At 40.2% G+C, this 23555-nt stretch overlaps 1 protein-coding gene across 2 annotated transcripts in view; it reads right to left on the reverse strand.

Moving 5' to 3' along the window:
• Positions 1–4580: 4580 nt before the first annotated feature.
• LOC133650307 (uncharacterized) overlaps positions 4581–23555 on the reverse strand; it is a 45594-nt gene continuing 26619 nt past the window's right edge. For both annotated transcript variants that reach the window (XM_062047405.1, XM_062047406.1), the window contains 2 exons: positions 14070–14162; positions 4581–5785 (listed from right to left, as the gene is read on the reverse strand). In XM_062047405.1, the coding sequence (XP_061903389.1) occupies positions 5384–5785; positions 14070–14162 (495 nt within the window). In that variant the 3' untranslated portion in view covers positions 4581–5383. The remainder of the gene's footprint in view (positions 5786–14069; positions 14163–23555) is intronic.

The following is a 23555-nucleotide window of genomic DNA, read 5'->3' on the forward strand; positions in this document are numbered from 1 at the left end:
ACATTTGCGACTTCCTCCTGGGGAATCCTGAAGCGTTCCCAGGCCAGAGAGGAGATGTAATCCCCCCATCTGGTCCTTGGCCTGCCAGGGGGCCTCCTCCCAGTGGGACGTGCAACGAGGACCTCCCTAGGGAGACGCTCGTGAGGCATCCGCACAAGATGCCCGAACCACCTAAGCTGGCTCCTTTCCAAGCGAAGGAGCAGCGGCTCTACTCCGAGTCTCTCTCGGGTGACTGCACTTCTCACCCTATCTCTAAGGGAGATGCCAGCCACCCTTCTGAGGAAACTCATTTCGGCCGCTTGTATCCGCGATCTTATTCTTTCGGTCATTACCCACACTTCATGACCATAGGTGAGAGTAGGAATGTAGATAGCTCGGTAGACCGAGAGCTTTGCCTTCTGGCTCAGCTCCCGTTTCGTCACAACAGTGCGGCAGAGAGACTGCAATACTGCCCCAGCTGCTCCGATTCTCCGGCTGATTTCCTTCTCCATCTTTCCCTCACTCGTGAACAAGACCCCGAGATACTTAAACTCCTCCACCTGGGACAGAGTCCTGTCCCCTACCCGGACTGTACAAACCATCGGTTTCCTGCTGAGAACCATGGCCTCAGATTTGGAGATGCTGATCCTCATTCCAGCCGCTGAACACTCGGCTGCGAACCGATCCAGTGAGAGCTGAAGGTCACGAACCGAAGGTGCCATCAGGACCACATCATCTGCAAACAGCAGTGATGCAACCTTTAGCCCCCCGAGACGTATACCCTCTCCGCCATGGCCACGACTCCGCCTAGAAACCCTGTCCATGAAAATCACAAACAGGATAGGTGACAGAGCGCAGCCCTGGCGGAGACCAACCCCCACTGGAAACGGATCCGACTTACATCCAAGCACCCGGACACAACTCTCGCTTTGGTTGTACAGAGATTGGATGGCCCTCAGCAGGGTTCCCCTCACTCCGTACTCCCTCAGCACCTCCCACAAGATCTCCCGAGGGACGCGGTCATACGCCTTCTCCAAATCCACAAAACACATGTAGACTGGATAGGCATACTCCCAGGCCCTCTCCAGGATTCCCGCAAGCGTGAAGAGTTGGTCAGTTGTTCCACGACCAGGACGGAATCCACATTGCTCCTCTTGAATCTGAGGTTCGACTATCGGCCGGACCCTCCTTTCCAGTACCTTGGCGTAAACTTTCCCAGGGAGGCTGAGTAGTGTGATACCCCTGTAATTAGCACACACCCTCTGGTCCCCCTTTTTGAAAAGGGGAACCACCACCCCAGTCTGCCACTCCCTCGGCACTGTCCCAGACTTCCACGCAATGTTGAAAAGGCGTATCAACCAAGACAGCCCATCAACACCCAGAGCCTTCAGCATTTCTGGACGGATCTCGTCAACCCCCGGAGCTTTGCCACTGTGGAGTTGTCTAACTACCTCAGTGACTTCACCCCGAGAGATCGACATCGATCCCCCATCATCCTCAGGCCCTGCTCCTATCAGGGAGGGTGTGTCTGATGTATTTGGGTTCAGGAGTTCCTCAAAGTGCTCTTTCCAACGCCCTATTATTCACATGTAAAAAAAAATACCTAAGTGTTTATTGTTTATTGTGAGCGAACTGTGGTGCTGAATTCCCCCAGGGATCAATAAAGTACTTTTTATTCTATTCTATTCTATTATGAAATACCCATCAATCCATCCATTTTCTACCGCTTGTCCCTTTTGGGGTCGCGGGGGGTGCTGGAGCCTATCTCAGCTGCATTCGGGCGGAAGGTGGGGTACACACGATATACATAAATAATGTTTATTTATTTTTTTATTTATAAATAATTATTGTTCTATATTAATATGTATTCATAAATACAGTTGTCTCTCGCAACATTGCGCATTGCTTAATTTTTTAAAGCACATTTTATGTATTTATAAATGAATAATATTTCAGATTAAATATAAATATTTATAAATAAATTATAATTATTTAAAAATGTTTTTAAATAAATACATAATTCCATCAAATATTATTGCTTTTTTTTAAAATAATACATTATTAAATTACAGTGTTTATTATGAATGTATCTATTTATAAATACAGTCCCTTTTTCAAAAAAATGTAAGCCTATAAGTATTTCTGGCCTAAATTAAGGATATTAAACTGACTAAAAATATGTATGTCACAGTAGTATTTTCCACTAGACGAGACCAAACCAATTAGAGCGCATTGTTCAGTATCGTGGCCACTGATTGGCTCAGCCTCAGACAGCATTACTAGATGGAATTAAACAAGTGTAAAAGTGACTATGTGGGTGTTGTTTCTCATCTGAGGGGCTCTCGTGTTAAATAAGGAGGCCATGAACAGGTTGTGAATGTTCTATCTATAAAAATATTCGATTTACAGCAAAACAAAAAAAGAGGATTTATTGTATAAAATAAAAACAATTCAAGGTTGATGTAAACAAAAAATACTTTTTTTGATTAACAAACGTTTTTGCGTATTATCACTAATTTGTGAACAATTTAATATATATAAATTATGTACAACAAATAAAAATAGAAACATTTTAACAATAACTTTTTATTATAACATTTGTATAATGTTAAATAAAAATATCAATCTTATGTTTAAATTGATCCAGTACTGATACTACAATTGGTGTTGATCATATTTGGACTGATCTGCCTTCCCCTACTCCTGCTTTCTTTCAATTGGGAGTCGGGCCATTGTAACTTGTCCCTTTTTGACTTTTTAAACCAGTCAATCCCTCAATCAAACATCCTAGTCTTTGTTAAACCAGTTATAAAATAGTTTCATAGTGAGAAATCCAAACTTCAATTTGTCTGACAATGACTGCAAAAACTACGACTTCACTTTTTAGTGCATTGAAAAGGTGAGAAAGAACACGCCTGTTGTATTCTGCTGAAAATCCATTTAATTGGAGTGAATCATTAGCATAAATACAGAAAAAGAGAAGCAATAAAAAACTCCGCAGGATGCAAAAGGTTGTATTCGGTATCTAAATATAATTAACAGTGAGTCATCCCTGGAGCTGACGTTAAGTTTGTGACTGTACAGCGAAGCGTTAACGTCAGGGAGTATATTTAATGAAACATTTATGCAAGTGATTTGTCACGGCATGCACACAAAGCGTTATTTTCAACAAATGAAAAACACTTTACGAATGTTGCGCACTCACTAACTAGGAACATGTTTAACGGAGCGTGAAATACGCTGCCTTCTTTTTAAAAAAAAGTCCCGAATCAACTCCCTTAATCACATTGGACTGCATTTGACTGCAATACTTCGATCGTGTCTTTTTTTACCTTTCCGTGTTAACATTTAAAGTAAACACGTCCAGCGGTGCATGGTAGCATTTTAGAGACAGTGCATCTTCTATATAAGCTTTCAAAAGAAGTGAAAAGGGCATTGCAGCCATGCATATATAGTATAGTCCAGACATGCCCTGACCAATATGGCGGCAACTTTGGCGTTAAAAAAACGAAGGCGGCTTGTGTGTTTATAGCTTTATTAATACTAAATCTACCAAAATTACTAAGATCTATAATACTTGCATTCAGTATGTGCACTCAATAGTTAGTAAATACTAGCAAAACACACATATAATGAATGCTAAGTCCTGTTGTTTTACAAATGGTGATTTTTGAATGACTTTACAGCTGGAATTGGGTTTGTAGTTTTCCCTTTTAAGTGGAATATAATATGCAAGTGTTTTTATTACGTAATAAACATGCCGATTAGATAGATGTAAATAGAATAGTCAGAAAAAGTCATGTTTTCAAAAAAATATTTCTGCCTTAAACCCAGTGTTATTATCATGAATATTGCTTATATTAGTCAAGCTCGAGCGGTGTTTTTATATTTGAATAAGAAACATGCCATACAAAAAATACGCTAAGTATCGCCGCGTCGTGTTTATGTACAGTACATTAGCTGCTACTTATTTGCATGGGAGTTAAAAATGTTGTGCTTTTCCCCCTCCAGCGACCTGACACATGTGTTTGTGTTATCACTAATTAGATCGCGCACACACACACACACACACACACACACACACACACACACACGCTGTCATGGGCTGGCGGGTGTGTATGGGATTCCCTGATGGCTGCAAAGCGCTGCAATTAGTGGATTTATGATGTGGATTATTCATTTAGTCTTTGGTGTCATTCACTTTCCCGCCCACAGGACTGTGGAGAGTAATAAATCCATTTGACGTTTGTTCCATTCACGTTTGTGGCCTTAAAACGTTTTGCTACCCGACAGGACGGGGCGTTGTTTGTGTTTGGCTGTGGATGCTTGCTTGGATCGTCTCCATGGGCAACGATCAGGGTCCTGTCGCTATGCACATCGTTTATACCAGTGGTTCTCAATTATTTTCTCTCACGCCCCCCCCCTAAGAGACTTTATTTTTTTCACGCACCCCCAAAGTTAATGTTTACTTTTTAATCTGTATGTGTCAGGATAGTTCTTTACTAACAGCAAAAATGCTATTATGCCATTGCCTCTCACACCCTTTTCCTTTAACACCTCTGGCCCACCCCCACCCCACCCTCTAGAATTTTCTCCCCCCACCCCCCTAAAGTGAGTATGTATGTGTCAAAATATACACTGAACAAAAATATAAACGCAAAACTTAAGTTTTCGCTCCCATTTTTCACGGGTTAAACTCAAAGATCTAAAACTTTTACATATTCCTCCCAAATATTGTTCACAAATCTGTGTTAGTGAGCATTTCTTCTTTGCCAAGAATCCATCCCCACCTCACAGGCGTGGCATATAAAGATGCTGATTAAACAGCGTGATTATTGCACAGAGAATTTGGCAGTACATCCAACCGGCCTCACAACCGCGGACCACGTGTAACCACACCAGCCCAGGACCTCCACACCCAGCAGGCGCACCTCCATGATCGTCTGAGACCAGCTGCCCGGACAATTGGTTTGCATAACCAGAGAATTTCTGCACAAACTGTGAGAAACCGTCTCAGGGAAGCTCATCTAGTAAAATTTTTGGATCTTTTAGTTAAACCCGTGAAAAATTGGAGCAAAAACAAAAGTGTTGTGTTTATATTTTTGTTCAGTATAAGTAAGTTATTACGCTATTGCGTTTCACGTCCACCCCTCTCATCGTTCAAGAAGGGCTGCTTCAACAAAGTCCCAGGGGAGAACTTTTCATCTAATCTAGTTTTTTGGCTCACATGCAGTCCTTTCCTAGTCTAAACAATCCGTGGTTATGTTAAACGCATGCATTGCCCGCGTTGTTGTTGTTGTGCTTTAAGTGCAAAGGCTCGTTGAAAAGCTTCTTCTTGTTGACACTGATGTCCGGCTCCATGATTGTTCTTGTGTTGGACGCGTGTGACCGAGTTGATAACCTTTCAGGTGCTCTGAGCCACTTCCTCTTTCCGCCCAGCTTCTTCTCCATCCTCAGCAGCTCCCGCCCTTTCTGCGGACCCGGCTCCACCCACCGGAGGCGTCTCGGGCGACGCCACGGAGAATGAGTGATTGCCGGAGGCAGCAGGGCTGGCAATCGTGGCCGAATCGGGGGTTCGGGCGGCGCTCAGGTCGCCGTCGGGGACCAGGGTGGCCTCCTGGCTGTCACGGCGACCCAGGTAATGAGCGCTGAGGAGGGGCTTGTGGGAGGCGCAGGTGACGGCGTCCGTGTCGCTGTCCAGAGGGAGGCCCGAGGAGGTGAACTCAACTCCAGAGTCACTCATCTCCAGGAAGTTAACATCTGAGGTGAGAGCCTGGTAGCGGCCCGGTTTGGACACCTCCAAGCCCTGCAGGAAGTAACGACTAATGTCATTACAAGGCGGCGAATAAAATCATGAATAGAATAAAATAATCCTAAAAAATAATCATGAACTAGAACAAGCAATTCCTGAAGGAATTTTGTGTAAAAGGTAAGAATAGTTTGAATGTTGGAATGGTTTGAATTTCCAGGAAAAACGGAATTTGGTTTGGATCTTGGGAAAGTGTTAGTTGGATGAGTGAAACATGTTGATGTTGGAATGGTTTGAAAAATCGAAAAATGTGGACAATTGTGGAAGTTTAAAAAATGGACAATTCATTTTGAATGGGGAAAATGTCCCTGAAAACTTGGAATTTTTGGAAATCCGAGAATTTTTTTTTTAATTGTTGAAGGAGAGCACACAATTTTTGAACAGGCTGAATATTTTGGAGTTGGAACGGTTTGAATTGGATGAAACATGTGGGAATTGTGGAACTTTGAGAAATGCCCCATTGATTTCAATGGGAATTTCATGGAAATTTGGGAATTTTTTGGAAAATGTTAAAAGGCTTGAATGTTCTGAATGAGTTGAAATGGTTGGTGTTGGAATTTTTCAAATCGGTGGAGAAATGTTGACATTTTTAATTGAGAAATGGTATTAAGGAATTCCAGGAATTCAGGATAACTGTGAATTTTTCGATTTAAAAAAACAACTTTGGTTTTTTTGTCCTGATTAAAAGGAATGTTTGGACGGTGGAACGATTGAAGTGGGTTAAAAATGTGGAAGGAGTAGTCGCCAGAAAAAAGGGTCAAAAAAGGGCTTGAAAAAAGGGAATTCTGTGAATTCCTGGACATTTTTTGAATTTGGAAAAATTATAGTTTGAATTTCCAGGATGAGTGGAATATGTTGAAAGTGGAATTGTTTGAATCGGTTGAAAAATGTGGAAATGGTGGAAGGTATGAATTGGATGAAACATGTGGGAATTGTGGAACTTTGAGAAATGTCCCATTGATTTCAATGGGAATTTCATGGAAATTTGGGAATTTCAGGAATTTTTTGGAAAATGTTAAAAGGCTTGAAATGTTCTGAATGAGTTGAAATGGTTGGTGTTGGAATTTTTCAAATCGGTCGAGAAATGTTGACATTTTTAATTGAGAAATGGTATTAAGGAATTCCAGGAATTTTGGGATAACCGGGAATTTTTTGACTTAAAAAAAAACTTTGGTTTTTTTGTCCTGATTAAGAGGAATGTTTGGACGGTGGAACGGTTGAAGTGGGTTGAAAAATGTGGAAGGAGTAGTCGCCAGAAAAAAGGGTCAAAAAAGGGTTTGAAAAAAATGGAATTCCTGGAAATTTTTTGAATTTGGAAAAATGATAGTTTGAATTTCCAGGATGAGTGGAATATGTTGAAGGTGGAATTGTTTGAATCGGTTGAAAAATGTGGAAATGGTGGAAGGTTTGAATTGGACGAAACATGTGGGAATTGTGGAACTTTAAGAAATGTCCCATTGATTTTAATGGGCATTTCATGGAAATTTGGAAATTTCGGGAAAAGCGGGACATTTTTGGAAAATGTTAAAAGGCTTGAATGTTCTGAATGAGTTGAAATGGTTGGTGTTGGAATTTTTCAAATCGGTGGAGAAATGTTGACATTTTTAATTGAGAAATGGTAATAAGGAATTCCAGGAATTCGGGATAACTGGGAATTTTTCGATTTAAAAAAACAACTTTGGTTTTTTTGTCCTGATTAAAAGGAATGTTTGGACGGTGGAACGATTGAAGTGGGTTAAAAATGTGGAAGGAGTAGTCGCCAGAAAAAAGGGTCAAAAAAGGGCTTGAAAAAAGGGAATTCTTTGAATTCCTGGAAATTTTTAGAATTTGGAAAAATTATAGTTTGAATTTCCAGGATGAGTGGAATATGTTGAAAGTGGAATTGTTTGAATCGGTTGAAAAATGTGGAAATGGTGGAAGGTATGAATTTGATGAAACATGTGGGAATTGCGGAACTTTGAGAAATGTCCCGTTGATTTCAATGGGAATTTCATGGAAATTTGGGAATTTCGGGAATTTTTTGGAAAATGTTAAAAGGCTTGAAATGTTCTGAATGAGTTGAAATGGTTGGTGTTGGAATTTTTCAAATCGGTCGAGAAATGTTGACATTTTTAATTGAGAAATGGTATTCAGGAATTCCAGGAATTCGGGATAACTGAGAATTTTCCGAGTTCAAAAAACAACTTTGTTTTTCTTGTCTTGATTAAGAGGAATGTTTGGACGGTGGAACGATTGAAGTGGGTTGAAAAATGTGGAAGGAGTAGTCGCCAGAAAAAAGGGTTTGAAAAAAAGGGAATTCTTGGAATTCCTGGAATTTTTTTGAACTTGGAAAAATTATGGTTTGTATTTCCATGATGAGTGGAATATGTTGAAGGTGGAATGATTTGAATCGGTTGAAAAATGTGGAAATGGTGGAAGTTTGAAAAATGGCCAATTCATTTTCAATGGGAAAAATGTCACGGAAAACTTGGAATTCTGGCAAATCTGGGAATTTTTGGAATTTGTCAAGGGAAAGCCCACGATTCCCAAATTGGCTGAACAGTTTGAAGTTGGAACGGTTTGAATCGGGTGAAAAATGTGGAAGGTAGAGCGCGCCAAAATCTGGAGAAGAAGAAGAAGAAGTTGAATAATAAAAAAACGTGTGAATGCTTTGGAGCATTCACACAATTAATTCAATTAGTGTAGATAAAATTACAAGAAGGCAAATACAATCATGAATAGAATAAAATAATCCTAAAAATAATCATGAACTAGAAGAAGCAATTCCTGAAGGAATTGCGTGTGAATGCTCCAGAGCTGAAGTTGAACTGAAACCCTGACAGAATGTAGTATGAATGTAAGAATAGTTTGAATGTTGGAATGGTTTGAATTTCCAGGAAAAACGGAATTTGGTTTAGATCTTGGGAAAGTGTTAGTTGGATGAGTGAAACGTGTTGATGTTGGAATGGTTTGAATAGATTGAAAAATGTGGACAATTGTGGAAGTTTAAAAATGGACAATTCATTTTAAATGGGGAAAATGTCCCTGAAAACTGGGAATTCTTGGAAATCCGGGAATTTTTTTTTAATTGTTGAAGGAGAGCACACAATTTTGAACAGGCTGAATATTTTGGAGTTGGAACGGTTTGAATTGGAGGAAAAATGTGGGAATTGTGGAACTTTGAGAAATGTCCCATTGATTTTAATGGGAATTTCATGGAAATTTGGGAATTTCGGGAATTTTTTGGAAAATGTTAAAAGGCTTGAATGTTCTGAATGAGTTGAAATGGTTGGTGTTGGAATTTTTCAAATCAGTCGAGAAATGTTGACATTTTTAATTGAGAAATGGTATTTATCATTAAGGAATTCCAGGAATTCGGGATAACTGGGAATTTTTCGAGTTCAAAAAACAACTTTGTTTTTTTGTCCTGATTAAGAGGAATGTTTGGACGGTGGAACGATTGAAGTGGGTTGAAAAATGTGGAAGGAGTAGTCGCCAGAAAAAAGGGTTTGAAAAAAAGGGAATTCTTGGAATTCCTGGAATTTTTTTGAACTTGGAAAAATGATGGTTTGAATTTCCAGGATGAGTGGAATATGTTGAAGGTGGAATGGTTTGAATTGGTTGAAAAATGTGGAAATGGTGGAAGTTTTAAAAATGGCCAATTCATTTTCAATGGGAAAAATGTCCCGGAAAACCTGGAATTCTGGCAAGTCTGGGAATTTTTGGAATTTGTCAAGGGAAAGCCCGCGATTCCCAAATAGGCTGAACAGTTTGAAGTTGGAACGGTTTGAATCGGGTGAAAAATGTGGAAGGTAGAGCGCGCCAAAATCTGGAGAAGAAGAAGAATGCTTTGGAGCATTCACACAATTAATTCAATTAGTGTTGATAAAATACTTTCAGTTAAAGAGGCCTTATCATGCAAAACCAACATTTCCCAGTGATGGGCGGTAACAAGCTACATAGCTTAACTACATTTCCCAGTAGCTTGGTGGTAGCTTCGCTGCTTTTTGAACGAGTAGCGATTCCTGTAGCTTAACGATTTTTTAGACCCATGTAGCTAGGTAGCTTACATCAAAGCTACAAGCTATAACGAGAGAAAGTGGACTGTGAATACAGAGAAAATGAATGAGACCATCCATACATACGGAGAAAATCAATGATAATTGGTTGATGTTCGTATGATGAGTCACAATTGGCTAAGGTTAGGGTGAAACATTACGGACTGGCCAATCAGAGGCAAGATAAGGCGGGTCATTGAAACAAGTAAGCGAAATCATAACAGTCACGCACTCATGTCACATGACGAGGGAGTCAGAGACAGAGGGACGCTTCAAGCTGACGACTCAAAAAAAAAGGAAACATATTTGAAAATGGCAGAGGAATTTTCTCCCCCACATTACATTTTTCCTTTAGTGATGACGACAACGTGCAGGAAACGCTCATTAAAAACCTCTTAAGGCCCAAGCTGTTTGTTTACATGCTTCTTTTTTATTTCTCTTTGCTATTTGGGCTTATTGGACCCTAATTAGAATAAAAAATAAGAATCATATTTTGATATGATGTACTTAGTCCATAAGTACACAAACAGTGTACTTCATGTTTAGTGACATGCTAATTCTTATTTTTGCACTTTTTTTCCCTCCAAATTCCATTGTATGTTATACTCTTCTGACACCACCAGATGGCAGTATAAGTGTCCACATAAGCCCACATATGCGGCCATGAGACCCCAATTCAGTTGTGTACACAATTTTGGAAATAAGAGCTAAAAGGTGCTGTCCACTAAAGCCTTTAGAGCAGTGGTTCTTAACCTTATTGGAGGTACCGAACCCCACCAATTTCCTATGTGCATTCACCGACCCCTTTAGTGAAAAAATAAATAAACAAAAAATGCTAATTCAAGACAAAGTTATATGTTTTTTTTACTGGTGCACAAAATGAACCGTGCATGAACATCCCCTTGTTCAAAGAACAAAACCAACACATGAACTCACAACAAATTACACATCTGCAAATCAGATGGAAAATTACAGATAACATTGTTTGGGGGTATCCATAATACGCCGATAGGGAGAAGTTTTTACTTACACGATGAGTTGGGTGTGTCTTGACCTCCGCGGCGCAGACTCCGCTGAACCCCTGAGGCCGACTCACCGAACCGCTAGGGTTCGATCGAACCCAGGTTAAGAACCCCTGCTTTAGAGGTTTTAAGGTGAGTTGAGTTAATGAAAAGCTATTACCGACAGTCCCCAAACAACACAAGTCATTGTTTTTTTTGTCAAGATATAGATAGATGCTGTTTTTTTTTACTATAGGCAGAGAAAATGAATAACATTATAGAGGTGGGTCAAAGAAAAGGAAAACTAAAATAAATACATACAGTGGGGTGCAGGGACCCCTAGAGCAGTGGTTATTAACCTGGGTTCGATCGAACCATAGGGGTTCGGTGAGTCGGGCTCAGGGGTTCGGCGGAGGTCAAGACACACCCGACTCATCGTGTAAATAAAAACTTCTCCCTATCGGCGTATTACGGATACGGCAACAGCAGAAGTCAAGACTGATTTGCAGGTGTGTAATTTGTTGTGAGTTTATGCACTGTGTTGGTTTTGTTCTTTGAACAAGGTGATGTTCATGCACGGTTCATTTTGTGCACCAGTAAAAAAATCATGGTAACACTTTAGTATGGGGAACATATTCACCATTAATTAGTTGCTTATTAACATGCAAATTAGTAACATATTGGCTCTTAATTAGTCATTATTAAGTACTTATTAAAGCCTTATTCGGCATGGCCTTATTATAACCCTTACCCTTTAACCCTGGCCCTAACCCACTAACCTTAACCCTAACCAAATAACTCTAAATTAAGTCTTTGTTACTTAGCATATGTTCCCCATACTAAAGTGTTACCAAAAACATATAACTTTGTCTTGAATTTGAAAAAAAACATTTTATTTGTCACTAAAGAACAGTTCGGTGAATGCGCATATGAAACTGGTGGGGTTCGGTACCTCCAACAAGGTTAAGAACCACTGCCCTAGAGGTAGTTGTCCATTTGTACACTCTCAAGTACATTAACATCTATATTACACATGTCGGCCCATATATATAATTGCCGTTAATTGGGGGTCTGTCGCTGAGTGCATGTCATACTGAAGGTAATTTAATATAAATGTAGATTTGATGTAGAAAGCTACTTTTGCCGTGTAGCTTGTAGTGTAGCTTGCCACAATTCTCTGGGGATAGCGTCCCCTGTCGCTTAGCTACATTTAATCGAGAGTAACTTGTAGCTTGGCTTACCACATTTTCCAAGTAGCTTGCCCATTACTGCCTATACCTTAATTTGATGTATGATAACGCTGTGTTCCTTTTATCTTGGAAGTGGGAGCTGGGAATGATGTTGCAGCCGAGTTACTGGACTTTGATATCAACAAAAGAAACAATAACTAAATACAAAATTATATCCGTCTGTAAATAAATGAATAAAGAAATAAATAAAAAGTTATGAGCGTTACAGTTACGAGGTCAGAAATCAAGCAATTCCTGCCTTGTTTGAATATAAACAACTTGTGGGAAAATGTGCACTCTTTCTGTAACCTTTAAACACGGTGGATGAAGAGGAAACACATTATTGCTCGCGATGTAGAACGTATATAACACGTGAAAAATACTTCATTTACACTACAGTAACGTTACATATATACCGTAATTTCCGGACTATAAGCCGCTACTTTTTCCCCTCGTTCTGGTCCCTGCGGCTTATACAAGGGTGCGGCTTATTTACGGCCTGTTCTTCTCCGACACCGACGAAGAGGATTTCGGTGGTTTTAGTACGCAGGAGGAAGACGATGACACAATGATTAAAGACTGACTTTTCATATACCGGTAGGCTGGTTATTTTGATAACGTACAGGCGAGCACTTTGTATTACTTTGCAGCGTTGTATTATTTGTACTCTGCACAAATGCTGTTCGCCATGTCAAAGATGTGAAAGTTTGATTGAATGATTGACAGATTTATTGTTAATAAATGGGACGCTTTGCGTTCCCAAACAGTCATCTCTGTCCCGACAATCCCCTCCGTGGTAGCAGGAACCCCTATATGCTACGGTAATTACACATCAAAACCCTGCGGCTTATAGTCGGGTGCGGCTTATATATGGAGCAATCTGTATTTTCCCCTAAATTTAGCTGGTGCGGCTTATAGTCAGGTGCGGCTTATAGTCCGGAAATTACGGTAAACGTCCAACAATGCATCCTATATGGCTAACCGGAAGTGGTAATATTGGTTATTATAGAGGCTTATATTACTGTTTACATTCAGAGCAGCCATCTCTGGGGTGGTGAGAATGCTCTGATTATCCGAGTAGAACATTTTAACCTCAACAGGCGTTCCAGTGGAAATTCCGACTCGGAATTCCAAAATTCCGCCTTCTTAGTAAGTTAAGTTAGAGTTAAAGTTAAAGTATCCATGATAGTCACACACACACACACTAGGTGTGGTGAAATCTATCCTCTGCATTTGACCCATCCCCTTGTTCACCCCCTGGGAGGTGAGGGGAGCAGTGGGCAGCAGCGGTGCCACGCCCGGGAATCATTTTTGGTGATTTAACCCCCAATTCCAACCCTTGATGCTGAGTGCCAAGCAGGGAGGTAATGGGTCCCATTTTTATAGTCTTCGGTATGTCTCGGCCGGGGTTTGAACTCACAACCTACCGATCTCAGGGCCGACTCTCTACTGAGAGGGACAAATGGAATGCACCATAAGTTTCACGCTTTGGAAAATGGTAGAAAAACACTTAATTTCCCGGAATGCTTTACTTAACTCGGGTATTTCATTTGTGTTTAATTTTAGTGTTTGTAAGTATTTAAGCCAAAACTTCTGTTAAACATGACAAATTATTCCTGTTACTAGGCTATATAAGGAATTTATCTGTGTTGCAATCGGTCTTAATTCCACTTCCTGTATAATTCCAATTCAACATCCAGCGGGGGTGGAGCCAATTCAAATTCAGTTTTTCAAAACAATCAAATTGGAGTTTCAGATTCAGAATTTTGCACAAGCCTGATGATAAATATAATCCCTCACAGGATGTTTTCTAGTGGAAGTGGGGGTAAAAAAAAAAAAAAAAAAAGGAGGTTATGAGGGAGAATGAGGTCAGTGAAAAAAAACAACATAATTCATTTATGAAGACACTTTATGGAGGAACATGCAGTATTTATAGATTCATCCTCAGCTTGCTGGCGGCTCGTTAAACATGCAACGCAAAATGAACGCTGCCATTGTCGCTTTGCGCGCTGACCTTAATGGCGACCTCGGTGGCCTCTGATGGGTTGTCGCACGCCGACTGCACGGCCGACTCCTCAGCGAACCTGGTGTACGCCTCCTGCACCACCTGCACCCACACACACCGCCGTCAGAGCACACCGCAATACCAACGTGAAAACACCACGGGGAGCTCTTGAGGGGGGCGGGGCTTGGGAGGTTGAGCAAAGGTGGAACGGGAAGTGGGAGGGGCCTAACGTGGCAGCGAGACAGGGCCAGGGCAGTCAGGTGCACGTAGACGGGCTGCCTTTGAGGATACACTTACGCTGGGTTCTCAAACTCCGCCTCCGCCCGTACACACACACACACACACACACACACACACACACACACACAAATACACACACGAATATAGGTTAAGACATGAAACACAAAACGCCACTGCCACATAGAGTGAAAAATACTGTACATGACAAAAGTGAGTACAGCCATCGCACATCGACTATACTTTCGAAAGTACATACTTTAGAGTAGTCAGTGTGCAGCTTGCGTAGCCATTAACTCCGCACTGAAAATTAGGCTGTGCACAGCCATTATTGTCGACATAGCTGTACATGGCAAGATAGTTTTATCCTGCCTAAAGTCACACATGGTAGCATGCATGAGTGCTGACAAGCCCTGTGGAGCTGTGGTTCACTAGGCCTTTCATCTGGTCTTCTGGGCAAGAGGTGAAGTGAAGTGAATAATATTTATATAGCGCTTTTCTCTAGTGACTCAAAGCGCTTTTACATAGTGAAACCCAATATCTAAGTTACCTTAGTGTGTGAATGTGAGTGTGAATGTTGTCTGTCTATCTGTGTTGGCCCTGCGATGAGGTGGCGACTTGTCCAGGGTGTACCCCGCCTTCCGCCCGATTGTAGCTGAGATAGGCTCCAGCGCCCCCCGTGACCCCAAAAGGGAATAAGCGGTAGAAAATGGATGGATGGATGGACATTTAAACCAGTGTGGGTGCACTGGGAGCAGGTGGGTAAAGTGTCTTGCTCAAGGACACAACGGCAGTGAATAGGATGGCTGAAGCGGGAATCGAACCTGGAACCCTCAAGTTGCTGGCACGGCCACTCTACCAACCGAGCTATGCCGCCCCAATACTAGATACTTGTGTCTTCCCCAAAGTCAAGCGCGGTTGTGGTTCTACTGCATGAGCTGCACGAGTGCTGGTGCATCTGCATGGAAACATGAATTCTAGCATGTGTTGTGTTTAATAAGACATAACGGAATGCAGCATATCATGCATTGTCCTCCTAGTAGGAAAACATTGACGTAGCTGCACATCAAACACACTTGGTTACTAAATCGTTGCGACCTAAATTGTCTTTGGTGATCAAACTGGCAACTTTTTCTAAGCATGGTGCTGGTAGCGTCCTGGTTATGGTGCTGCACGAGTGCTGACGAGACCAGGGAGCTGCAGTTAATATTGTTAGGAGACATTACAATATAAAGGAGGGGTGTCCATACTATGCCACTGAGATGTCATGAGCATAATAAGGAATCTTACCACAGGAAAATTACTTTCATTTTAAAGGCCTACCGAAACCCACTACTACCGACCACACAGTCTGATAGTTTATATATCAATGATGAAATCTTAACATTGCAACACATGCCAATACGGCCGGGTTAACTTATAAAGTGCAATTTTAAATTTCCCGCTAAAACTTCCGGTTGAAAACGTCTATGTATGATGACGTATGCGCGTGACGTCAATCGTTGAAACCGAAGTATTCGGACTGCATTGAATCCAATACAAAAAGCTCTCTTTTCATCTCAAAATTCCACAGTATTCTGGACATCTGTGTTGGTGAATCTTTTGCAATTTGTTTAATGAACAATGAAGACTGCAAAGAAGAAAGTTGTAGGTGGGATCGGTGTATTAGCAACACAAGCAGGAGGACTTTGACTTGGATAGCAGACGCGCTATCCGACGTTAGCCAACCGCACGGATGATCGGGTGAAGTCCTTCGTCGCTTCGTCGATCGCTGGAACGCAGGTGAGCACGGGTGTTGATGAGCAGATGAGGGCTGGCTGGCGTAGGTGGATAGCTAATGTTTTTAGCATAGCTCTGTGAGGTCCCGTTGCTACGTTAGCTTCAATGGCGTCGTTAGCAACAGCATTGTTAAGCTTCGCCAGGCTGGAAAGCATTAACCGTGTAGTTACAGGTCCATGGTTTAATAGTATTGTTGATTTTCTGTCTATCCTTCCAGTCAGGGACTTATTTCTTTTGTTTCTATATGCAGTTAAGCCCGATGCTATCACGTTAGCTCCGTAGCTAAAGTGTTTCGCCGATGTATTGTCGTGGAGATAAAAGTCACTGTGAATGTCCATTTCGCGTTCTCGACTCTCCTTTTCAAGAGGATATAGTATCCGAGGTGGTTTAAAATACAAATCCGTGATCCACAATAGAAAAAGGAGAGAGTGTGGAATCTAATGAGCCAGCTTGTACCTAAATTACGGTCAGAGCAAAAAAAGATGCGTCCTGCACTGCACTCTTGTCCTTCACTCTCATGTTCCTCATCCACGAATCTTTCATCCTGGTTCAAATTAATGGGGTAATCGTCGCTTTCTCGGTCCGAATCGCTCTCGCTGCTGGTGTAAACAATGGGGAAATGTGAGGAGCCTTTCAACCTGCGACGTCACGCTACTTCCGGTACAGGCAAGGCTTTTTTTATCAGCGACCAAAAGTTGCGAACTTTATCGTCAATGTTCTCTACTAAATCCTTTCAGCAAAAATATGGCGATATCGCAAAATGATCAAGTATGACACATAGAATGGATCTGCTATCCCCGTTTAAATTTAAAAAAAAATTTCAGTAGGCCTTTAATGGACTGACAATTTTTAAACTGCTATTTTGCCACCATCTAGTGGACAATGTGAGTAATTCAGGTCAATGACCTTTAATTATGCTCTGAATGGTTTCATGCACAGCATTAACTTATATGAGCCAATGCAAACAATCCTCAATCCTCAGGAGATCTCCTGAGGATTGAGGAAACCCCTCATGAAACAGGCCTGTAGAGATGAAATAGTCTTGTGATTTTTTCCCACACATACATATTACGCTCTACCACGGTATCGAGCACTATTTTTTGGATAATCTAATTAAGACATATATATATATATATATATATATATATATATATATATATATAAAACTAGAATTCACTGAAAGTCAAGTATTTATATATATATATATGAAATACTTGAGTTGGTGAATTCTAGCTGTAAATATACTCTCCTCTTAACCACGCCCCCCGCCCCAACCATGCCCCCCACCTCCCGATATTGGAGGTCTCAAGGTTGGCAAGTATGAGATATAACAACCGGAAAACATCGTTATCATAATCAGCTCATTTTTAAATGTTGTAAAAAAATTTGATTTTATTGTGAAAATTAACATTTGTCAACACACACAAAAATTGGTACCTTTGAGTGCTGGTATCGATTCCCGGGTCCGGGAATTGGTACCATATCGGTTCATATGTGATCAAAACACATCCCTAGGCAGGACACAATGTGTTGCCAGCTGTTTAAACAATAACGGCTGAATATTGGATCGTACATTTGCACTGCTAAACAAGCTGTACAGTGACTCCTCTAAATGGTCACTTTCTAGTATCATCCTTAAGATTGACCAAAGTCATAGAAATGCTCTCTAAAGTACGAGCTAGCTTTTGTCAGATACTGTAATGACTGTATGTGGTGTTGGCTTTAGATGACAACTTGGATAACAACAACAACATGGAAGTCAGACCAACAAACACACACACACACACACGCACACATGAAATCTACTTTGCGGCAACAATTAGCGGCTTTAATCAGCTAACTACACAAAAACACAAGCCTGAGGTAGCCGCACAATGTGCACTTGTGTGTGTTCGCTGAGCCAGCTGCAGCTGTCGCAGGGACTAAAGACTTTTCGTCAAATTAGTCCATCGATCAACTTCTCCCTGTTCATTAACATTGATCGCAGTTTCTGCTTAGAATACTGCAGCATGCATTAGGCGGTCTACAGGGACACGACAAAATAAACACATTTGTCAAGGGGCCACCGACCACGACAACAACAGGAAGTTGATCGGGGAGCTTATTTGCGACAAAAGCGCTTTTTTTTTTTTTAACGAAAAGCATAATTAAGAAGCCACAACACATGTTTAGTTTCTTATGATCAGATTTCAACTGTCACCTGGGGGGGGGGGGGGGGGAAGTTCAAAAAAACTCGGAGTGTAAACCTGATGTCTGAGTTGATTTACCCTAAAATGGGTCAGGTTCCAGAACAGCTGATCTGAGTTAGTTCAATCAATCGTGGGTATGTTGACTCTGTGCGTTAGGATTATACAATTCACCATAGCAACCGGGGAAAGAAAAGGTCCTTGTCAGGCTTGTCCCTGACAGTTTGGCTATGTTTTAGTTTTTCCTCTGCGTTTGTCTTAGTTTCCTGTCAGTGCTTTTATTTTGTCTTCATTTCCTGATTATGTTCCCTGAGTGTTTTGTCCCCTCAGCTGTGGCTGATTGGCACCTGGCCACACCTGGTGCCAGTCAGCCAGCTGCTATTTAAACCTGTCCTGCCCTCCAGTCACGGCTGGATCATTGTCATTATAATACTTGTCACTTGTCACTTCTACCTGTAGCTTCTATCCATTTGTCGTTGTAGCTCCGTCTACTTTTGTCCACTCCGCTTTAGTCATAGTTCCTTCGTGTCACAGTAAGTGTTTTTGTTTATTGTCCACAGTTAGCCTTGGTGCTATTTTAGTTTATAGCCTAGTTTGTTCTCCGCCTTGTGCGCGCCTTTTGTTTGTTCCCTTTTGTTTGTTTTTTGCTATAGTATCTGAATTAAATCATGTTTTCCCATTCAATGCCTGCCATCATCTCTGCATCTTGGGGTTCGTCAACTACAAACTCTGACAGTCCTCTTTCTTTACCCAGCAGGAGCTGAAAGTGTTAATGCTTGTTTATTGCAAGTGTGAACTTTTTTTGAAAGAAAAATAATGCAGTGACTTGAGTTAAATAATATTGGATTGTAGTGTTTTATCCAGTTTGTTCATGTTTTTATTTCTATTTTATCTATGTTTTATCTAGTGTTTTTCATGTTTTTATTTCTATTTAAAATTTCTATTATATATTCTAACTTTCTATTTTTATTTTTTACCTTTTTTTTATTTTATTTTTTTATACTTTGTAGCACTTTGAGATTTTAACAAATGTAAAGTGCGTTACAAATTCATTCATTCATTATTAGTGAGAGAGTTACTGCCTGAGTCAATGTGTATGTTTATATGCACATTTTTACTGAAAAGTGGAGGATTGGTATAAAATAAAATCTAATTTTAATGTAACTGCAATCCCACGGGTGAAAAATGCACATGGCGGCAGCTGAAAATAATATTTGTTTTAATTATATTTGACACATTCAGTGGATTCAAATGCAAGGCAAATTTCGTAGAAAACTATACAGATCAGGGGTGTCCAAACTTTTTCCCCCATATAGATTTATTTAGTAAAAAAAAAAAAAGAAGAAAATGCTAAAAAAAAAAAATAGACATACATTTAAAGACATAACTTAGTGTCACCTTTGTGTTATAGATGACAAAGTATATTATCATTAGTTATTACAGGGGTGTCAAATGTGCGGGCCCACAGCTTGAATTTTGTTCACTCGCAGAACATTGTCGGGAAAAAAACAACAGTAAAATTGGAAGAAAAAAAAGACATGATGTAATGAGAAAAAGGTGAAATGTTGATGGTAATAACCAATAATAAGGCAGTTGTCACTCATAACGCAAAGCTGACACTAAGTGTTGTCTTTAAATATATACTTAATTTTTTTTTACAAAATTTAAAATATATAAAAATTGCCCTCACATGCTTCGACTTTTTAGTATGCAGCCCTTGGTGGACCCCTGGGTTAATATAACCAAAAGTTCAGCTTTTTTCTCATTACGTGACATCTTTTTGCTTTCTTTTGCATTTTCTTACTGTTTTTTTTTCTTCTTTCTGACAATATTCTGCAGGCCAACAAAACTTGAGCTGTGGGCCGCACTTTGGACACCCCTGATATAGACCAATTTGCTTCAGTATTATATCGTAAAACGTGAGATATACTTCTTGAAATAAGAAAATGTATGTGGCGTTTAAGCTCTTGTTGGCAGGTTATTTAACTTCTAATATTCACAATAAAGAAATGCCAAAAACAAATCTTTTTTTTTTTTTAAATAACTAAAACAGATAAGATATGTAAAATCAAGGTAAAAAAAAAAAAAAATGTTGTATTTTCTTTTTTTTACCAGTTTACTTGATGTTTGTAATATTTTCAGTAGAATACTCCTGAGAACCAGCGTCCTCCCCGGTGGACATTTTAGCATTAGTTTCGAGGACGCTCCAGTTTTTAGCTGCATATAGCACAGATTTTAGTTATGTTTACAATAATAAATACATCTAAATCATTTAAATTTTTTAATTCAAACAAATTCAATTAATATGTATTTTTTTATTGACCACCATATTTTTTTCATTACAGTCTTTTATAATGATAGTATATTTAACTACCGGTAACCACAGCCTCATAATCCTCTCACATGAATCTTCAGGAATGAATTCTGTTTCAACATCTACTGGTCACCAAACAACAGACATGTCATGTGTGACAGTTTGATTCATGTTGATCAGGAAGGAGGAAACATTTTACGAATTTGGAGTTTGTTCAATAAAACCTGCCAGCTCGCAGGTTAAGTTCACAGTGTAAGTTGCCATGGCAACTAATTTTGAATTTGACTCACCTTTCTAAAACTTTCTTCATTTCAGGGTTTACATACTCAAGATTTTTTGTATTAACCTGCTTTTTGGAATACCCCCAAGCAGTCTTAGAAGCATCAACAGTTGAAACCTGCAAGGCAGAAACTATCTGATACACCTAAATAAAAAATAATGTCTGAATTTAAGAAACTAAACGTATATTCAAAAGGAAGACAAAATGAACCTATTCGAAGCCACAACACAATTGTCTCACCAAGAAGACGCTCCGTTTGAGGCTCCTTAAAAGTCAAAGACACAGGTGACAATGTTATTTAAATCTTAAACTAAACATAACTACAATAAACACCTTCACATGAGCATTAAACCTGGAAAATAAATGGAAAGTAACACAACAGGGAGTAAACATCCTGAAACAGGAAGGCACCATCGCTTGCATCCAATTGACTGGATAAACAGGATGTCAAATATCAAAAAAAAAATTGGCTTTTGCAAAAAGCATAATGCTTACTTTTGATTAGGGGTGTGCCGACCCGATATTGGTCCGATATCGGCTTGCATCTAAAGACAGCCATTTAAAGTCTAAATGTCCTACAACAAGCACACAAGGTTGGTATTTTCTTCTATTTTAGTCAAGTTATTTACAAAAAGGTAAACATGGTAGGCTATAGGTTACCAAGAGCTACTGCAGCAGCTACACCACAGCTAAACACACAATAGCACACAAGCTAGACATATGTAATATTTATCCTTAATAAAATATTGCCGTCTAAAACAGCATATTTGTTAATATAAACAAGTATCAAATATTATAGCTGCATAGTGCTCAGACATACAAAGTTTCCAAGGCAGACGTGTATTAAAAACTATCCAGTAACAAACGTGTCCGCATCATTCAACTTTTTGCATCATGAACTTAAAGGCCTACTGAAATGATTTTTTTTTATTTAAACGGGAATAGGAGATCCATTCTATGTGTCATACTTGATCATTTCGTGATATTGCCATATTTTTGCTGAAAGGATTTCGTAGAGAACATCGATGATAAAGTTCGCAACTTTTGGTCGCTGATAAAAAAAAGCCTTGCCTGTACCGGAAGTAGCGTGACGTCACAGGTTGAAAGGCTCCTCACATTTCCCCATTGTTTACACCAGCAGCGAGAGCAATTCGGACCGAGAAAGCGACGATTACCCCATTAATTTGAGCCAGGATGAAAGATTTGTGGATGAGGAACGTAAGAGTGAAGGACTAGAGTGCAGTGCAGGACGTATCTTTTTTCGCTGTGACCGTAACTTAGGTACAAGGGTTCATTGGATTCCACACTTTCTCCTTTTTCTATTGTGGATCACGGATTTGTATTTTAAACCACCTCGGATACTATATCCTCTTGAAAAGGAGAGTCGAGAACGCGAAATGGACATTCACAGTGACTTTTATCTCCACGACAATACATCGGCGAAGCTCTTTAGCTACGGAGCTAATGTGATAGCATCGGGCTTAAATGCAGATAGAAACAAAAGAAATAAACTCCTGACTGGAAGGATAGACAGAAGATCAACAATACTATTAAACCATGGACATGTAACTACGCGGTTAATGCTTTCCAGGCTGGCGAAGCTTAACAATGCTGTTGCTGTTAGATTGGCCATTGCCAATCTAACTTAGCAACGGGACCTCACAGAGCTATGCTAAAAACATTAGCTATCCAGCTACGCCAGGCCTCATCTGCTCATCAACACCCGTGCTCACCTGCGTTCCAGCGATCGACGAAGCGACGAAGGACTTCGCTTGATCATAGATGCGGTCGGCGGCCCGGAGACGGAGGAAATCAAGGTGAGGTCGGTGGCTCGCGCGTCTGCTATCCATCTCAAAGTCCTCCTGGTTGTGTTGCTGTAGTCCGACGCTAATACACCAATCCCACCTACAACTTTCTTCTTTGCAGTCTTCATTGTTCATTAAACAAATTGCAAAAGATTCACCAACACAGATGTCCAGAATACTGTGGAATTTTGAGATGAAAACAGAGCTTTTTGTATTGGATACAATGTGTCCGAATACTTCCGTTTCAACCATTGACGTCACGCGCATACGTCATCATACATAGACGTTTTCAACCGGAAGTTTCGCGGGAAATTTAAAATTGCACTTTATAAGTTAACCCGGCCGTATTGGCATGTGTTGCAATGTTAAGATTTCATCATTGATATATAAACTATCAGACTGCGTGGTCGGTAGTAGTGGGTTTCAGTAGGCCTTTAACATAATGAATTATTGTGATTACTAAATGTTGCCAAAAACTTCTACCACTCCACTTCAATTTGAAGAAGGAGAACTGCACTATTTTTGGAACTTTGCATATCGTTCACAACCATTATTTATCAGAGACAAGAACACACGTGTCTTTTTTTTTTATTAGGATTTTAAAGATGAAAAAAATGCTTGAAAGACACGGCTAATGGGAGTCACCGTTGTAGCATTAAGCCCTCTAAAACAACTTCAAAACCCTTCATCAACGTTTTATATGTACACTGCAATTTTATATACAATGTAGTAACAGACACGTACATAACAGTCTGTTGAAATAAAGTATTTCTCGTCTTCCTGTCACTCGTTTTTTTCTTCACACTGAGCTCGCAGGAACCAGCGTCATCCCACAAGATCCTCGGGTGCCGCGGATGTCAATCAAGTGACGTCATAGTAAAGATTGATGATCGC

This window comes from Entelurus aequoreus, linkage group LG05, assembly GCF_033978785.1.
Source record: "Entelurus aequoreus isolate RoL-2023_Sb linkage group LG05, RoL_Eaeq_v1.1, whole genome shotgun sequence".
Taxonomy (NCBI): domain Eukaryota; kingdom Metazoa; phylum Chordata; class Actinopteri; order Syngnathiformes; family Syngnathidae; genus Entelurus; species Entelurus aequoreus.